The sequence below is a fragment of the Prunus avium genome, chromosome 2 (assembly GCF_965620075.1).
Source record: "Prunus avium chromosome 2, drPruAviu1.hap1.1, whole genome shotgun sequence".
NCBI lineage: Eukaryota > Viridiplantae > Streptophyta > Magnoliopsida > Rosales > Rosaceae > Prunus > Prunus avium.
The window spans coordinates 41771458-41786203 of NC_142285.1; the positions used below are offsets into that span (position 1 = coordinate 41771458).

The 14746-nt window shown below is 37.4% G+C and overlaps 2 protein-coding genes across 2 annotated transcripts; both read left to right on the forward strand.

Moving 5' to 3' along the window:
- The first annotated feature begins 2917 nt into the window (after positions 1 to 2917).
- Positions 2918 to 6047, forward strand: ATTPPA (Haloacid dehalogenase-like hydrolase (HAD) superfamily protein). The gene is made up of 12 exons (XM_021967778.2): positions 2918 to 3127; positions 3340 to 3664; positions 3765 to 3905; positions 4004 to 4075; positions 4209 to 4334; positions 4462 to 4518; positions 4626 to 4727; positions 4879 to 4956; positions 5074 to 5143; positions 5250 to 5320; positions 5403 to 5495; positions 5589 to 6047. Coding segments are annotated over exons 1-12 (1191 nt in total). The 5' UTR covers positions 2918 to 3125; the 3' UTR covers positions 5643 to 6047.
- A 2448-nt stretch (positions 6048 to 8495) lies between these two features.
- On the forward strand, positions 8496 to 12596 carry LOC110764756 (acid beta-fructofuranosidase 1, vacuolar). Its single transcript, XM_021967777.2, has 7 exons — positions 8496 to 9119; positions 9398 to 9406; positions 10382 to 11238; positions 11376 to 11537; positions 11638 to 11858; positions 11945 to 12032; positions 12132 to 12596. Exons 1-7 carry the CDS (start codon positions 8744 to 8746, stop codon positions 12330 to 12332), a joined length of 1914 nt encoding a protein of 637 aa, XP_021823469.1. The 5' UTR covers positions 8496 to 8743; the 3' UTR covers positions 12333 to 12596.
- The last annotated feature ends 2150 nt before the right edge of the window (positions 12597 to 14746 follow it).

Below are 14746 nucleotides of genomic sequence, written 5' to 3' on the forward strand. Positions count from 1 at the left end.
CCAATAAAAATTACATTGAATTTTTCGACTTATCATCATATTTTGAACTTCCAAATTCTCAACCAAATTAATAAAATAACGTAATTCTCTGCCACAAGCACACACACACAAAAATAATAATAGACGTGCAAGCTTCATTGTAATTGTTTTAAAATAGCAAATTAAAGGGGGGGAAATGGCTAAAAATAGTAAAATCTAGAAAATCCGCATCTCACGGCATTGAAAATGAGATTACGTCGTCGCTTGTACTAACTGCCACTTGGCCCGACCCTGCTCTTTTAATAAAATCAGTCATAAATTAACTACATAGAAAATAGTTAGTCAAACCTCTTGAAAAGGCAACTTTCACTCCTTCTTTTTTATGATTATTTAAAAAATTAAATTAAATTTCCAACAATCTTCCTCGTAGTTTCCATTTCCTGTTTTGGTTTTCTGCTGTCACTGTCTTTGACTAGTTAAAAAAAGATGTGTCGCCAGCTCGGACGGGCCCCGCCCGATCCCACGCGTGTGCCCAACCAAGTCATTCATAGTACAACTTGTTGCTTCCATTCCAAGTGGACATTAGAAATGACACTAGACGAGTGTGGTCTTGTATTGTAAAACTATGAACTTAATCGTATTATATTCGATAACTCAATTCATAAAAATTATTTTCGAACATGTATTAATCTTAGTATTAAGAAAAGTTTGGTATACTATTGGTGTCGTCGTTGTTGTCGTGACAATATAATACATTGATTGTACATGACGTAAAATTTAATATTACCAATTAGTATTGATGTGACACATGCATTAGAGCCTTATCTTTATATATTACCATTTTATTTGGGTAGATTCATGGACGAGGCTCCAAAAATTTATTCATAGTTATTATGAGAAGTAAATTGCATGGTTCATCAATTTGCTAATTGTGCTTTGAATATGAGCTTTCGATCAATCAAGTCCATTGAGGTAGATGAGAAGAGGTAAAACAAGTGCCCAAATCTTTGTACGAAGCCAAAAAAAAACAGGCCAGAGTTTCTCTCTCTCAAGCACATGCAGATACGCATCAAGCAATGTCGTTTTGCTATACACATCATCCACGTCTTTCTCGCCCACTGGTTCTTCAGATGCCACGCAATTCAATCGTGTGGCCAATGAAAGACGTGTAGGCCCGTCATCTCCCTGTCAGCGCCACGTGGGACCACCCTCTTTTGGGTATTATTCTTGTCAACAAGACTGACAGACGCACCGCCACCGACGACCACCAACTTGCCCCTGAAAGCGACGACACGTTCCATACACCTCCAGCACTTACGAGGTGGGCCCCGCTATACAACGTGGCCACGTCAGCTCCGACTCGATCACAAGTGTCCTCACGCGCTTTGCCACGAAACTCCCGCCGTACGTGTCCCCCTTGGATCCTCTGGCCCCCACTAACTCCCTCTCCTTTTTCAAATATTTTATTTTTCCTTTTTCAGTTACAAACCGAAGCTATTATTTTATTAAACCCCGCCACCAAAATCCACTCTCCGCACCCCTCAAGCCAAATACCACGCGCGCCCTCCATAGTAGCGTCTGCTACACGAGCGGAGCTGCGACGGCGTCTCAGGTCTTTTTCGGGTTTTGCCGGGTTGGATTGTGGAGCACGTTTCTCGTGGGTGACCCGAAACGCTATAAATACAAAGACCCTAAATTTGAGGGCTTTCTTTCTTCTCTCTCTCTTTCTTGGCTCGCTCATTGCCTTTCCATTGATTTCTGGTTCTATACGTTTTTGCCCTTTTTATTAGTTTCTTTTCTAATTGGGCGCTTGATTCCCGATTCTCCACCAAATTTTTTTCCTATTATTTTCGATTTTCTGCGCAGCTCGTTGCTTGCGGATTAAGGTGAATGTTTACAATCGTTGTTGTTATTGTCATTTTCTTTTAAAGCGCCTACCTTTCTAAGTCATCTGTTTGGCCGCCGAGAAAATAATACCTTTTCTTCTTTTTTTCAAAGCTGAGGCTGTGTCATTTGTTTTAAGAGGCTGCTGGTGAAGAATGCTTCTTTCTTTCTTGCTTTCCCCTTTCGTTTTCCTCTGTTTTCTTGGCTGCCAAACAGAGCATTTTGGAGTTTTCCATCCGCCTCACCAGTGGTTATTATTGGCTCCTGCTTAATTTCACAATTTTGTTTTGAAGGTTTCTGCATCCGCCCCGGCATTTCGAAGACTGCCTAGCATTTCGGATAGAAATTCCTCAAATTGGGTACGTCGTCGTTCGTTTCCTCATCTTATTCTTCTCTTCTTTATCTTCAGCTTTCTCACGTAATGTTATTTGGAAATGAATTCGTGTGAGTGCTTGTTGTCTGGTTTAGAAAGGAGGAACCTTTCAGCTCTTAAGAGCTTATTAGTTAATAAAGTTTTGATTTTTATCACTCATGAGAATTGGGTTGTCTTAATAATTCAGATTTACGAATATGAAACTAATACCCCAGTTCCCCGTGTTAGTTAATTAAGATTTTATTTCCTAGTTAAGTTTTTCTAACCGCCAAAACGGATTATGTCAACATTGTCTCCCATTGAGTTGTTTTCGGTTGAGCTGATGTGATATCGTTCTTTGCTTTCATCTTTGATTTTTTTACTCCAATTCCATTTTATTTTCTATTTTCTTTGCTTCTATGCAAATGATTGGTCAAATGTCGATTCATGTCGTAATCGCGTAAACTATTCTAAAGCGAGGGAAATTAAAAAAGAAAGAAAAGTCATAATCGTTGAAGTCATAGTGTTTTCTTGGGCAATCTCTACCCTTGGGTTTGGTCTTGGTTGTATTTTCAAGATTGCCCAGAAACAGAAAGTAACCATACAACCTCTACCCTTGTATGCTTGAAAAGTATATAATCTTTTCCTGTTGGTGGTCCTTTTTTTCTGTCTATTTCAAAGCTTAAAGATTCCATGTTTCATGTAGGCCCTTTTTTTCTGTGGTTGTACATGATATGTTTCCCCCCCAACTATGTGGGACATGGGAGCTTCTTATAATATGCAGCTACCGATCACATGTTTTTTCTAACCAAATATCAGCTGCACCAAACACTTCCAAATATTCTGTGTCATATCCATTGCTGAAGAATCTGCAATATTTTTTTGTGTTCCTCTGTGTCTGCGTATAATAATGTAGGTGATTTATGCATTAACACAGTTGGTTTGTTCTACAATTTGATCGAGTTCAATCATACACTGCTTGAAACCTCCGATCCATGTCATGCTGGACGTTTCTATGCTTTATAATACAATAGCAGTAGTACAAGTAGTTTGGAAAGCCTTCAAGTTCTAGTTTTTCCCCTTGAGCTAATTGCTGAGTTCCCTATTTGTCTGGTTCGATATAGGAAACTGAGAAGAGAACTGAATCTGGATCCGATGGACCTGAAATCAAATCATGCTGCTCCTGTTCTCACTGATCCTACACCCTTGAGCAAGTCAAGACTTGGTGTACATTCCAGCCGGTTACCATATTCACCTCCTGGAGCAGCTTTTTCTGCAGGTCTATTCCTAACAATCCCTAGGAGAAAGGCTGGATTACTTGATGATGTCCGCTCTAACTCTTGGCTTGATGCTATGAAATCTTCGTCGCCTCCTCACAGAAAGATAACAAAGGATGTTAACAACGAGCCTGTGGCAAATGAGGCTGATATTGCTTATCACACTTGGATGGTAATAATTTTTTCTACCTGTGTGTTTCAACCCTGATTGGTTTTGACAAATTTCCAAGTTATTTATGCAGTACTCCACATCTTTCTGTCTAATCTTGCAGGTTAAGTATCCATCAGCACTTACATACTTTGAACAAATCACCAATTATGCCAAGGGCAAGAGAATAGCATTATTTCTGGATTATGATGGGACTCTTTCACCAATTGTAGATAACCCTGACTGTGCCTTTATGTCGGATGCTGTAAGAATATCTAAATAGTGTATATTTTTCGTCTAAAACTTAACCCTCTTTTTTTTCTTCACTCTACTTGCTCATCAAAGATGTATTAATCTTTGCAGATGCGCGCAGCTGTAAAAAGGGTGGCAAAACATTTCCCAACAGCAATTATTAGTGGAAGAAGCCATGACAAGGTGATTTTTAGGTTGCGTCTTAAATGATGTCATGACATACTCTTTGGCAATCATCTGTTTGTTTATCTTTCAACCATCTTTAAGGGTGCTTTCTGAATTTGACCACTCCATGTCCTATGCCTTATTCTTTCAGGTATATGAGTTTGTAGGACTAAAAGAACTCTATTATGCGGGTAGTCATGGGATGGACATAATGGGCCCTGTTAGACAATCTACCGCTGATGACCACAGAAATGGTTTTACGACTACTGACAAACAGGTAATTGACTACAAGCTCTATCTCTCTCGCATACTCTCTCTCTCTCACACACACACACACAAAATACACATTTGGTTGTGTTTTTAATTTATTCTGTCCTTTTATAATTTTTGTTTGGTGAATGCAGGGTAAGGATGTTAATTTGTTCCAGCCTGCAGCTGAATTTTTACCTATGATTGGCGAGGTTAGTAAATTTCCTCTCTGCATTGGCGTGCATCTGTGCAATAACCTACAATTTTCCTTTTCTGTAGAAAATGACAAGATTGCGTTCTGGTTTTTATTCTTGACCAGGTTTATGAATCCCTTGTTGAAAGTACCAAAGACATTGAAGGGGCTAAAGTTGAGAATAATAAGTTCTGTGTCTCTGTACATTACCGCAATGTAGATGAGAAGGTAAGTCTTTTTTAAGAGTAGTAACTTGATTAATTATGACTTTGAGGTTTTTCTTTTTTAAATGAAAAATAAACTTAGCAGAGGGAGCCTTTTCTTTTGTTATTCATTTTATTTTCGTTTTGTGTTTACTTATTTTTTACTTTCTCTTCAGAGTTGGCCTGCAGTTGCACAGTGTGTCCACGACATTCTTAAAGACTACCCACGTCTCCGTTTGACTCATGGGCGGAAGGTATTCTTTAAAGCCAAAATGCAAGCTGATCTATCTTAGTTTCGGCTTTCATATTAATCTGTTTATGCAATGGTAATTCTTATTCAATCTATTTTTGTTCTGTTTCTGTGTTTGTAGGTTTTAGAGGTACGACCTACAATAAACTGGGACAAAGGGAAGGCCGTCACATTTTTACTTGAATCTCTTGGTGAGTATTTCTTTTGGTGTTTATATCTTGCTCTTATTAAAGTATTACGCCGAGGAAATCATTGAATTCCATCTTATTCTGTGCTACAATGAAAATTTTGTATTAGGGTTAAGCGATTGCGAAGATGTGCTCCCAATATATATTGGAGATGACCGCACGGATGAAGATGCGTTCAAGGTAAAATCTGGAAGTGTCATTAGGAGGTGTTTTGATGGACTTCTACCAAATCAATTGAACTAACTTAATGGGACTGTAACAGGTCTTGAGGGAAGGAAACAGAGGTTATGGCATTTTAGTCTCTGCTGTGCCCAAGGAAAGCAATGCATTTTACTCTCTCAGGGAACCCTCAGAGGTATAGCTCCCTTTAACACAGAATTTCTAAGTACTTTTGAAGTTAAAGTAACACACAGCCCCCAACTTTGATTAATTTGTGTAATTTATGTAGGTGATGGAGTTTCTCAAGTCACTGGTGATGTGGAGGAAGTCAAGTGCTCTATAAAAATACTGCATAGATTTTTACATAGAAGAGATAATCTTGATATGCTTATACGATGAAAGCAACCTACTTATTTTAAGTTGTTTAGAAAGGAAAAAAGTATACCAACAAGAGGTTTGGGGAGCAGGCTTCGCTTGGAAGAAGACCTCGCTTTAGTCTGTGTGCTCATAGCTTCTTGCCTTTTTTTGGTCGTGAAAAGCTTTGTGCCTCAATTGTAAATTCCTTTTGCTTAATTTATCTTCTGGTTTTTACTGAGGGAGGTGCCTTCATTCTTTTCTTCTTTCTTTCTGACATGTATCAATTATTCATTCCTTCTTTTTATTTTTATTTTTCTCCACTCCTCTTGGATTTTGGTTAAAGTATAATATATCCCTCATGGGGTCATTACTTGTTGGACTTTTTGTGAAATGGGTCATTTGATTCTATGATGAGGCCCAACCAGAAAGTTTCTCTTTCTCCATAGAACTTATGTCAGGGATGGATGAAGGTGAAGAAGCACTTGTAATCTGAAGCATGAATTTGATGGGTAGTATTTTATTGTAAATGCGTAGGCCATTATTAGGAATGATCCCAAAAGAAACCAGAAACAGTTGATCTACTAAAGTTTCTAGCACGATCCTAAAAGAAACAAAAAGTCTAGACATCCAAGATGACCCAAGTTGTGAAAGCAGCACTAGATCTAGAAGACGTGAACAACGAGTTCCATTAAGAACGTTGGGAATTCATACAAGATGTTTCTTTAACAACCATGATCAATCTCTAATTTCTGTTGCCCTTGAAACTTTTATGCTTTTTGCTCCTAATTTTGTGGACCTACCATTCCTTCCTCATGCAATTTTCAACACTTCCAGAAATCAAACAAACAACGACTCTGAATGTTAGATAAAGGGTTTTGTGAGATTTGGAACAAAAGGGTTGGTTTAACACATGATCAAGATCCGACGATTGATAGATAGATAGATAGATAGATACTGTTATATATTTACGTGAAATTTGGGGCAAATCAGACAGATCCACATGTTCCCATGTTCCTTCGTTTCATGGTATTTCAAATTCTTTGTAGATCCGTGTCGTTGTTACTTTCCATGCACATACCCACATTAACTGCAATAATCAACTAGATAATGTTTTTTGGTGTATCTGTTTATTTGTTACATCTAACAAATTTGAGCTCATACGTCACTTCTACTGCGTCATTATCATCAAACATACCTGAACTCTTAACTCTCCTCCTCACTAGATAAGAAACAGTAATTACGTGTTATTTTTCTTCTTCTTTTTCCGTTGGAAGAGAGAAACGAACAAACCAAACATGTTTACTTGTTATCATTTGTGATATAGAATATCATATCCGGCCCCTAATCGGCTTGTTATCATCCCTAAATGAACCAAACTTGTTTACTCAATGATTTGTATAATTATCTTTAACTCTGTGAATCAATCCGTTCTCTCTGTTCCTTTCCGCACTTGGAACTCCCACCACATTACACATAATAATATTATATTTATTCCGCTTACTTTAATTTTTGTCTTTGGCCCTTTGAATTATTATCTAGGTTTTTTGGCCTTGCAATTATTATCAAGTTATCCATCATAATTTATTGGTATGTTCATCATCTATCCGGTATCCCAAACTGTGTGATACTCTGGTAGCCACGTTTTTTGATATGGACCCTTCGACAACCCTCTTTTGTATGTTTTCTTTCTTTTTCATCAATTTCCTTTTTGTTTTTCTATTGCATTATTCATCATTTTATTTTAATATTCTTTTATCAAATTGGAGCATGTTTTTTAAGCTTAAACAAATCACTCACGTTTTTATTTTCTTAATTTCCTGGTCCGCATCACATTTTGGTTTTAACTTATAACCCAAATTAGTGGTCAAGTTTGATTTGAGATTATCCCAAACGTCTCTTTTATGCAAAAAAAATATTGTCACGATTTGTTGTCGTATTTGTGAAATGTACGACACCAAGTGAAGAGACGTTTTAGAGTTTAGACATCCAAGCCAAGACTCAATACTCAATATATTATTACAATAATATTTTGCTTTACGTACAATCTTCATCTTCGAATTTGTTGGCCATGTCATTATTATAGATCGAATGCATTATTTGTACTATTTTAAAAATAAATAAAAAGTCGATCGTATGAATTGAGAACTACCCAAACCCAATAACTCTTTTATGAGCAAAAAACAAAAGAAAAAAAATACTAACAAAAAACTTTGTAAATATGTAATTAATTACTGCCAAACTTGTGGAGAAAGGGAGACAAGTGCCTAACCAAAATACTATCTCCTTTTTACCATGACTAACCTAATGAAGGATTAAGGATTAACCAGCATACTATATGATGTGATCTCCGAAATCTTAAATCTCCTGTTTAGCACGACTAACCTAACTACTTAAAAAGTTTTAGATGACACCTTTTATGGAAGCCCAACTAATCGTTTTAATTTTCACATGCCCAACTAATTTGTCAAAGTCCACATCTGGGGGGGCAAACCTTCCCCACTTGCAAAATTGACTCCTCTTGCTATAGGGATTACAAACAAGTTAATTTACAATTTCCCGGTCACACAAGGATCATTCCCAAATTAAACCTTTCTTTGGGTTAATTATACGAAAACTTACTAACTTGATTGTCAAAGGATTCTTGACCAACACCACATTGATATCTTCTTATTTTTGTTACTAGATTTCGTGTTTCCACACGAATTACTTGTAAGATAATAAAATTTCTTTATTTTCACTTTTAGGAAAGATGTTTCAAGTTTGAATCATACACAAAAAGGGTTGGATGATTAGCATATATATAAATGGAGAATGCAAACCATTAACCCTTGTATTGTACCTGCATTGATAAATTTCTCTCTCTCTCTCTCTCTCTCTCTCTCTCTCTCTCTGTGAATTGGACAACCACCAATCTCCATGCTTGTATCTCAATACCAATAACCCATATACTACAAAGCCTACAAGCCTTTGCTGAGATCTACAACTTAGAGGGGCTTCTGATTCTCCCTCATTCTCTATTTAAACCCCATTGAATTTATTTATCAACACTCTCTTCTCTCTCAAACCCCACTTTGCAGAGAGACCACTATGGACACCAACACTACTTCCTACACTCCCTTGCCCGGAGACCCCTTCCTCTCCGGACCTCCGGCGACTCCCCGGAGACCCTTGAAGGGTTTTGCAGTGATCTTTGCCTCCGTCATTTTTCTCATGTCCTTGGTCGCATTAATCATCAATCAAGGCCCACCCCAACAAGATGGTCACCACCATGAAAAACAGTCAGCTTCTACTGCTTCATCAGAGACGGCGTCGTTTTCAAGACTGCCTAGAGGAATAGCACAAGGAGTCTCAGCCAAATCCAACCCATCTTTTTCCGACGAAGCTTCTTATAATTGGACCAATGCTATGCTTTCTTGGCAAAGAACAGCCTTCCATTTTCAACCAGAACGTAATTGGATGAATGGTAGGTACACTCACAGCTTTTAATTTCTTTCTTTTTCTAGCGCAAGGTCTCAATTAAGTACTAACTTAAATGATTTTTTAATTTATTTTGACTAATATAATCAATGGTAGGTTAGATATGTCTCCATGATTAACTTTCTGAATTTGACATCATTCCAAATATGCTTTTGGATTTGTTTCTTCTATGTTCCTTATTATTGTTTTATATGAGACTAATCAAATTTCTTTTCATCTTCCAACGCTGTTCTTTCTTTTGGCTGCTGCTTTCTCCTACTTCAGATCCTAATGGTAAGTTCTTATGAAAACTCATTATTTACTTCTTTTTTTCTTTATATTTACAGCACTTGAGTTTTGTGTTACGTTTTTTGGGGTTGGTAATTCTGAATTAAACCATCTTTTAAATTTGCCAAAGAGACTTACAAACCAGAGGTCTCAGATTCGAACCCACATGACATCTTGGTTGTGTGTGTGAAAAACCCCCTCCCGTGCAATTCACTCCTTTTTGTTTCCTACTTTATATGAAACTAAATAGGAGAGATATATGAAAACATTAACTAATGCAAATTGCATGCCTCATGTGTTCTATTGCTGTCCATTAGGTTTCCCTTTTTATTTATCTTTTCGCATTGCCATAAATTTGTGATGCATACAGCTTATATATAACTAAATATATAATAAATTTCTTTTCATATAATAAACTGAAAACTAAATACCATTTTCATTAAAAAATACAAATTAGGAAGATTTACTATCATACCCAATTTACAAACACACCAAAAACAATAAGAGGTAAAAACTAAGCATTAATAATAGAATGGTCACACCATAAACAATGGAATCCCAGCAAAACACTGTTGCTTTATGAGTTGTGGCCAATGGACTGCACAGTCAGGGGACCACCTTTACCCACCTAATCCCCAATCAAACTTCGCCACTTGGCACACATAAGGGCCACAATGATTTTAGACAGATGTGTTTCTTTCTAGATATGATTTTAAAAAAAAATAAAAAACAGTTGTTGGTCTTTTTTTGGGTCAAAGTAATTTTTTGGTTTTGATAGATGTGATTTGTCCAATAAATTTAGCAATCTGCCCCCGTCTACGTGGAACATACGGTACACCCACCGTTCAAAGCATCGATGATTGGAGTTAGGTGCTTGTTGTGGGTCCATATGTTTGCTGACATCATCTATCACGTGCTCTTCAGTATTGATCTTATTATAATTTAATTATAATCAATTAATCAAATTACTCATTTGTGTAGGTCCAATGTTTTATAAGGGATGGTATCACCTGTTCTACCAATACAACCCGGACTCTGCTTTGTGGGGCAACATCACGTGGGGCCACGCCGTATCAACAGACCTGATCCACTGGCTCTACCTCCCGCTGGCTATGGTCCCCGATCGATGGTTCGATGCCAACGGCGTCTGGACTGGGTCTGCGACCATTTTACCCGATGGCCAAATCGTAATACTATACACTGGCAGCACCAATGAGTCTGTGCAAGTACAAAATCTTGCCTACCCTGCCAACCTATCCGATCCCCTCCTCCTGGATTGGGTCAAGTACTCGGGTAACCCGGTCCTAACTCCCCCAGCAGGAATTGGATCCACCGATTTCCGTGACCCAACAACCGCATGGATCGGGCCGGATGGCCTATGGCGAACTACCCTCGGGTCAAAGGTCAATAAAACTGGCATTTCAATTGTGTACACCACCGCTAATTTTATAGACTACGAGCTATTGGACGGGGTTTTGCATGCAGTCCCGGGTACTGGTATGTGGGAGTGCGTGGACTTTTACCCGGTTTCTATAAATGGGTCCACGGGTTTGGAGACGTCCGTGAATGGCCCAGGAGTTAAGCACGTGTTGAAGGCCAGTTTGGATGATACGAAAATGGATCACTACGCAATTGGAACTTACTTTGTGGAGAACAATACGTGGATACCCGATGACCCGAAAATGGATGTGGGTATCGGGTTGAAGTGTGACTATGGGAGATACTATGCATCAAAGACATTTTATGACCAGAACAAGGAGAGAAGGATCCTGCTTGGTTGGATCAATGAAACTGATACTGACACTGATGACTTGGAAAAAGGCTGGGCCTCCCTTCAGGTATATTATATGAACCATTTCTCAAAACCAATATTTTTCTTCGGCCTCACATTAAAAAAAAAAAAGCAAAATTGAATCAAACCCAGATAATTATTTGCAAAATTGAATAAAACCCATATTGATTACTTTGTGTGCAGACCATTCCAAGGACTGTGCTGTTTGACAATGCAACTGGAACCAATTTGCTTCAATGGCCAGTGGAAGAGATTGAAGACTTGAGATTAAACAGTACAGAGTTTAGCGATGTCTTGGTTGAGGCAGGGACGGTTGTGCCGCTTGATATTGGAACAGCTACACAGGTTTGTCTAAGAATATGTAATCTTTGTTATATACATAATAATAATCATATTTTTTTCCTAATTTATAACGTATCTTTTTCTTGCTTGAAAATGTGGACAGCTGGACATATTCGTCGACTTTGAAATAGAAGTATTGGAAACAGAGAGTGTAAATGGCAGTGTAGGTTGCGGTGACGGGGCTACTGATAGGAGCACATTGGGACCATTTGGCATTTTGGTCATTGCAGATGAGACTCTTTCTGAGCTAACCCCTGTTTATTTCCGAGTTTCCAACTCCACCGATGGGGATATCACGACTCATTTCTGCGCCGACGAAACAAGGTTTGCATCTTTAAGATTGCCCATCAAATTAATTTTCACTATGAAATTAATCTTACAAAACAATAACATGTTGGCTTTTGATGCAGATCTTCTAAGGCTCCTGAAGTCTACAAAACAGTTTATGGAGGCCAAGTTCCTGTATTGGATGGTGAAACATATTCTGCCAGAGTATTGGTAACAATTTCTCTGCTTACCAAGTTTATATTTGTTGAAAATCCAAAGGGGTTGTTGAAATTGTGATCTTTTTCTTAATTTTGGTGTTGAATGTTGCAGGTTGATCATTCAATTGTGGAAAGCTTTGCACAAGGAGGTAGGACGGTGATTGCGTCGCGGATTTATCCAACGGAAGCAATCTATGGAGCAGCAAGGCTATTTTTGTTCAACAATGCAACTGGAGTGAATGTCAAGGCCACCCTCAAGATTTGGCAACTCAATTCAGCCTTCATTCATCCTTTCCCATTACACCAGATTTGATCGGTGACATCAAATTAAGGAATTCTTGCAGCAGAGCAAGGCCAGTTGATTAATCAAATCTATTGCCGCAAATCTCCTTCATTAGGATCATAAATTTTGTGGCAAGCAAATGCCAAGTGAGCGTCATTGTTATTTAAACCTTTTTTTTTCTTTCTTCCTTGTTTGGGTTGTACCATTCAGTTTGTAGTTAGGCATGCCCCTCAGCCATATATGTTGATTCAAGTTCCAATAGTATTAAATTAATAAAGTGAAAATTTTGCTCAATGAACTAAAAATTCCTCTTGATTTTCCATGTCCTACAAAATAAGGATGACCAGAGTTTGAATATGCATAAGGGCAAAAGAAATCATTCCAACTTGTTATCATTGTACATTATTTGTTCTTTCAAGTGTCCATAACAACTACTTGTTACGAGGAATACCGTGTCGAATTTCAAAGTGTGTTTGGGATTCAAATGCATCAACGACTGTGAATCAATCACGTACCCAAGTCCTGACTAACCCTAACATCTTCCGTTGTAATGATACTAAGTTCGGTTTGACAAATTTTGGGCCATGAAAGCCATATTGGGCATATGCATGTTATATTGGGTTTCTTTTTGGACTGAGGAACCAACCAAGCCAACCACATGTGCTGGTGCTTACTTTAATTAAATTTTGCTACTCCTACACATACATGACTAGCCAGTCGACCGTTAGTTCTATTTTTTTTTATAAAAAAAACTCCTGATGTAAAGTTTTTAAATTGTGAAGCATATTTGACTTTTATTTCCAATGCTGCATCTTTTTGGCCCCATCGATGCAGCCAAATACTCATCCCTGAAAAAGAAAGATGCAGCAGTTTCTGCTTAATTTATGGATCATGGCTAAAGTATCATTAATTAATCTTTTAGGTTTTTGAATGGAAGCCAGCCTCTATGTATAAATTTGTTAATATAATGCTGTGTCTTCTACGTTGTCATTTCATTCTTATCCCAAAGCTTTTATCTTTTTATCTTATATGGTTTTGTATTGGTTCCATGTTCTTATTTTACCAAGAGTTTTGTTCCGGAGTAGAATTTTAATGTCCATATGGAAGATAGACATTTAATTAGGAATGTACTTTTGAACTACCACAAATTTGAATCAAGCAACCGGCTTCAGATGCCAATAGAGTCTTAAAAGGTTTCGTAGAATCTCAAGGGGTATAAAAGAAGATGTATAAAAAGTTCGTAAAGTTTACACAACCACAATGTAGTTCAACAATCCTAACTGTATGTATATAGATAATGCTTCAAGGATCTTTCTTTCAAGACATCATCTAAACTCGAAGTTGTTTGGTCATGGATTATGTGCAGAACGCATGTACGATATACTAATTTAATTGCAAAATTTTGTACAGTCATCTACTTGTAAACATGGGCGGATCCACATAGGGGCAAGAGGGGTCAATTGACCCCGCAAGCCCGGAATTCATAATTGAAGGTGAAGATGTTGACCCCTGCAAATTGCCCACAAACTGCTTGATGAAATACTCCAAAAGGCGCAGCACACTAGCCCAGCAGGCAGGAGACGATGTTGTACAGATTGCCTTATTTCCATTTTCAACATTTAAGTAAATGTCTTTGTCCTGTTACTTTCATTTATTTTTATTTTACTCCATTTACTTAAGTTTACAATGTAAATACGGAAGTACCCCCCATTTGGATTCAAATAAAAATATTAGAAAATCAAATTCCCACCAAATCAAAATATGAAAAATCGATTTTAGTGCAAAGTACGATTTAGGCTAAAAATGATGGCTCATTAAGTCAATATATATTTCATATTAAAATCCCATAAAATCAAGTTTTCTTATTTGATATGTAAGCAATAAAAGCCGCCAAAAATTATCTTGAGAAAATGATTATTCTGAAAAATCAATTTTCATACTTGGCCAATATTTTTACATAAAACAATTTTTCAATATGTATGATATGAATGCATGAAGGGACCCAAGGTCAATCTAGGTAAAAAACCTTAGATGTTCAATCCACAAAGAGTTTTACAAGAATAACCTAACTCTTACGTAGTGAAGAAATATTTTCTTGAAAAAGCTCCCCTAAGACAATACTCGTAGGGGTCCAAAGTTTGAGAGCTAGAGCCCAAAAGAAATGCAGATAAAACCCAAAATCAAAATGACAACGGACCTAAAAAATGACGTAAATGCCCAAAAATGAGCAGGATTGCACTAATATATGCCAGCTCTTACGTCAAATAGGACGAGACGCCTTGAGAGGCGAAGAGAATTGCGCTAATTTTTTAGTTTACTAGAGATATTTCTGGTTTATTGTAGTGTGTATCTATTTTTTGAAGTTGATGCAGTTCTTTTTTATAATGAACAAGAGTGTTTTGTATGGTTTTATCTATTAACTATGAATTAGAATATTATCGTTT

Bases quoted from the DNA above. Each gene is read 5' to 3' on its own strand.
- ATTPPA (XM_021967778.2), top strand. The intron at 3,906-4,003 runs GTAAGAATATCT...TAATCTTTGCAG, and splicing joins GTGCCTTTATGTCGGATGCT to ATGCGCGCAGCTGTAAAAAG. The intron at 4,076-4,208 runs GTGATTTTTAGG...TTATTCTTTCAG, and splicing joins GTGGAAGAAGCCATGACAAG to GTATATGAGTTTGTAGGACT.
- LOC110764756 (XM_021967777.2), top strand. From the start codon at position 8,744: ATGGACACCAACACTACTTCCTACACTCCCTTGCCCGGAGACCCCTTC. The intron at 11,859-11,944 runs GTTTGCATCTTT...CTTTTGATGCAG, and splicing joins TTCTGCGCCGACGAAACAAG to ATCTTCTAAGGCTCCTGAAG. The intron at 12,033-12,131 runs GTAACAATTTCT...TGAATGTTGCAG, and splicing joins CATATTCTGCCAGAGTATTG to GTTGATCATTCAATTGTGGA.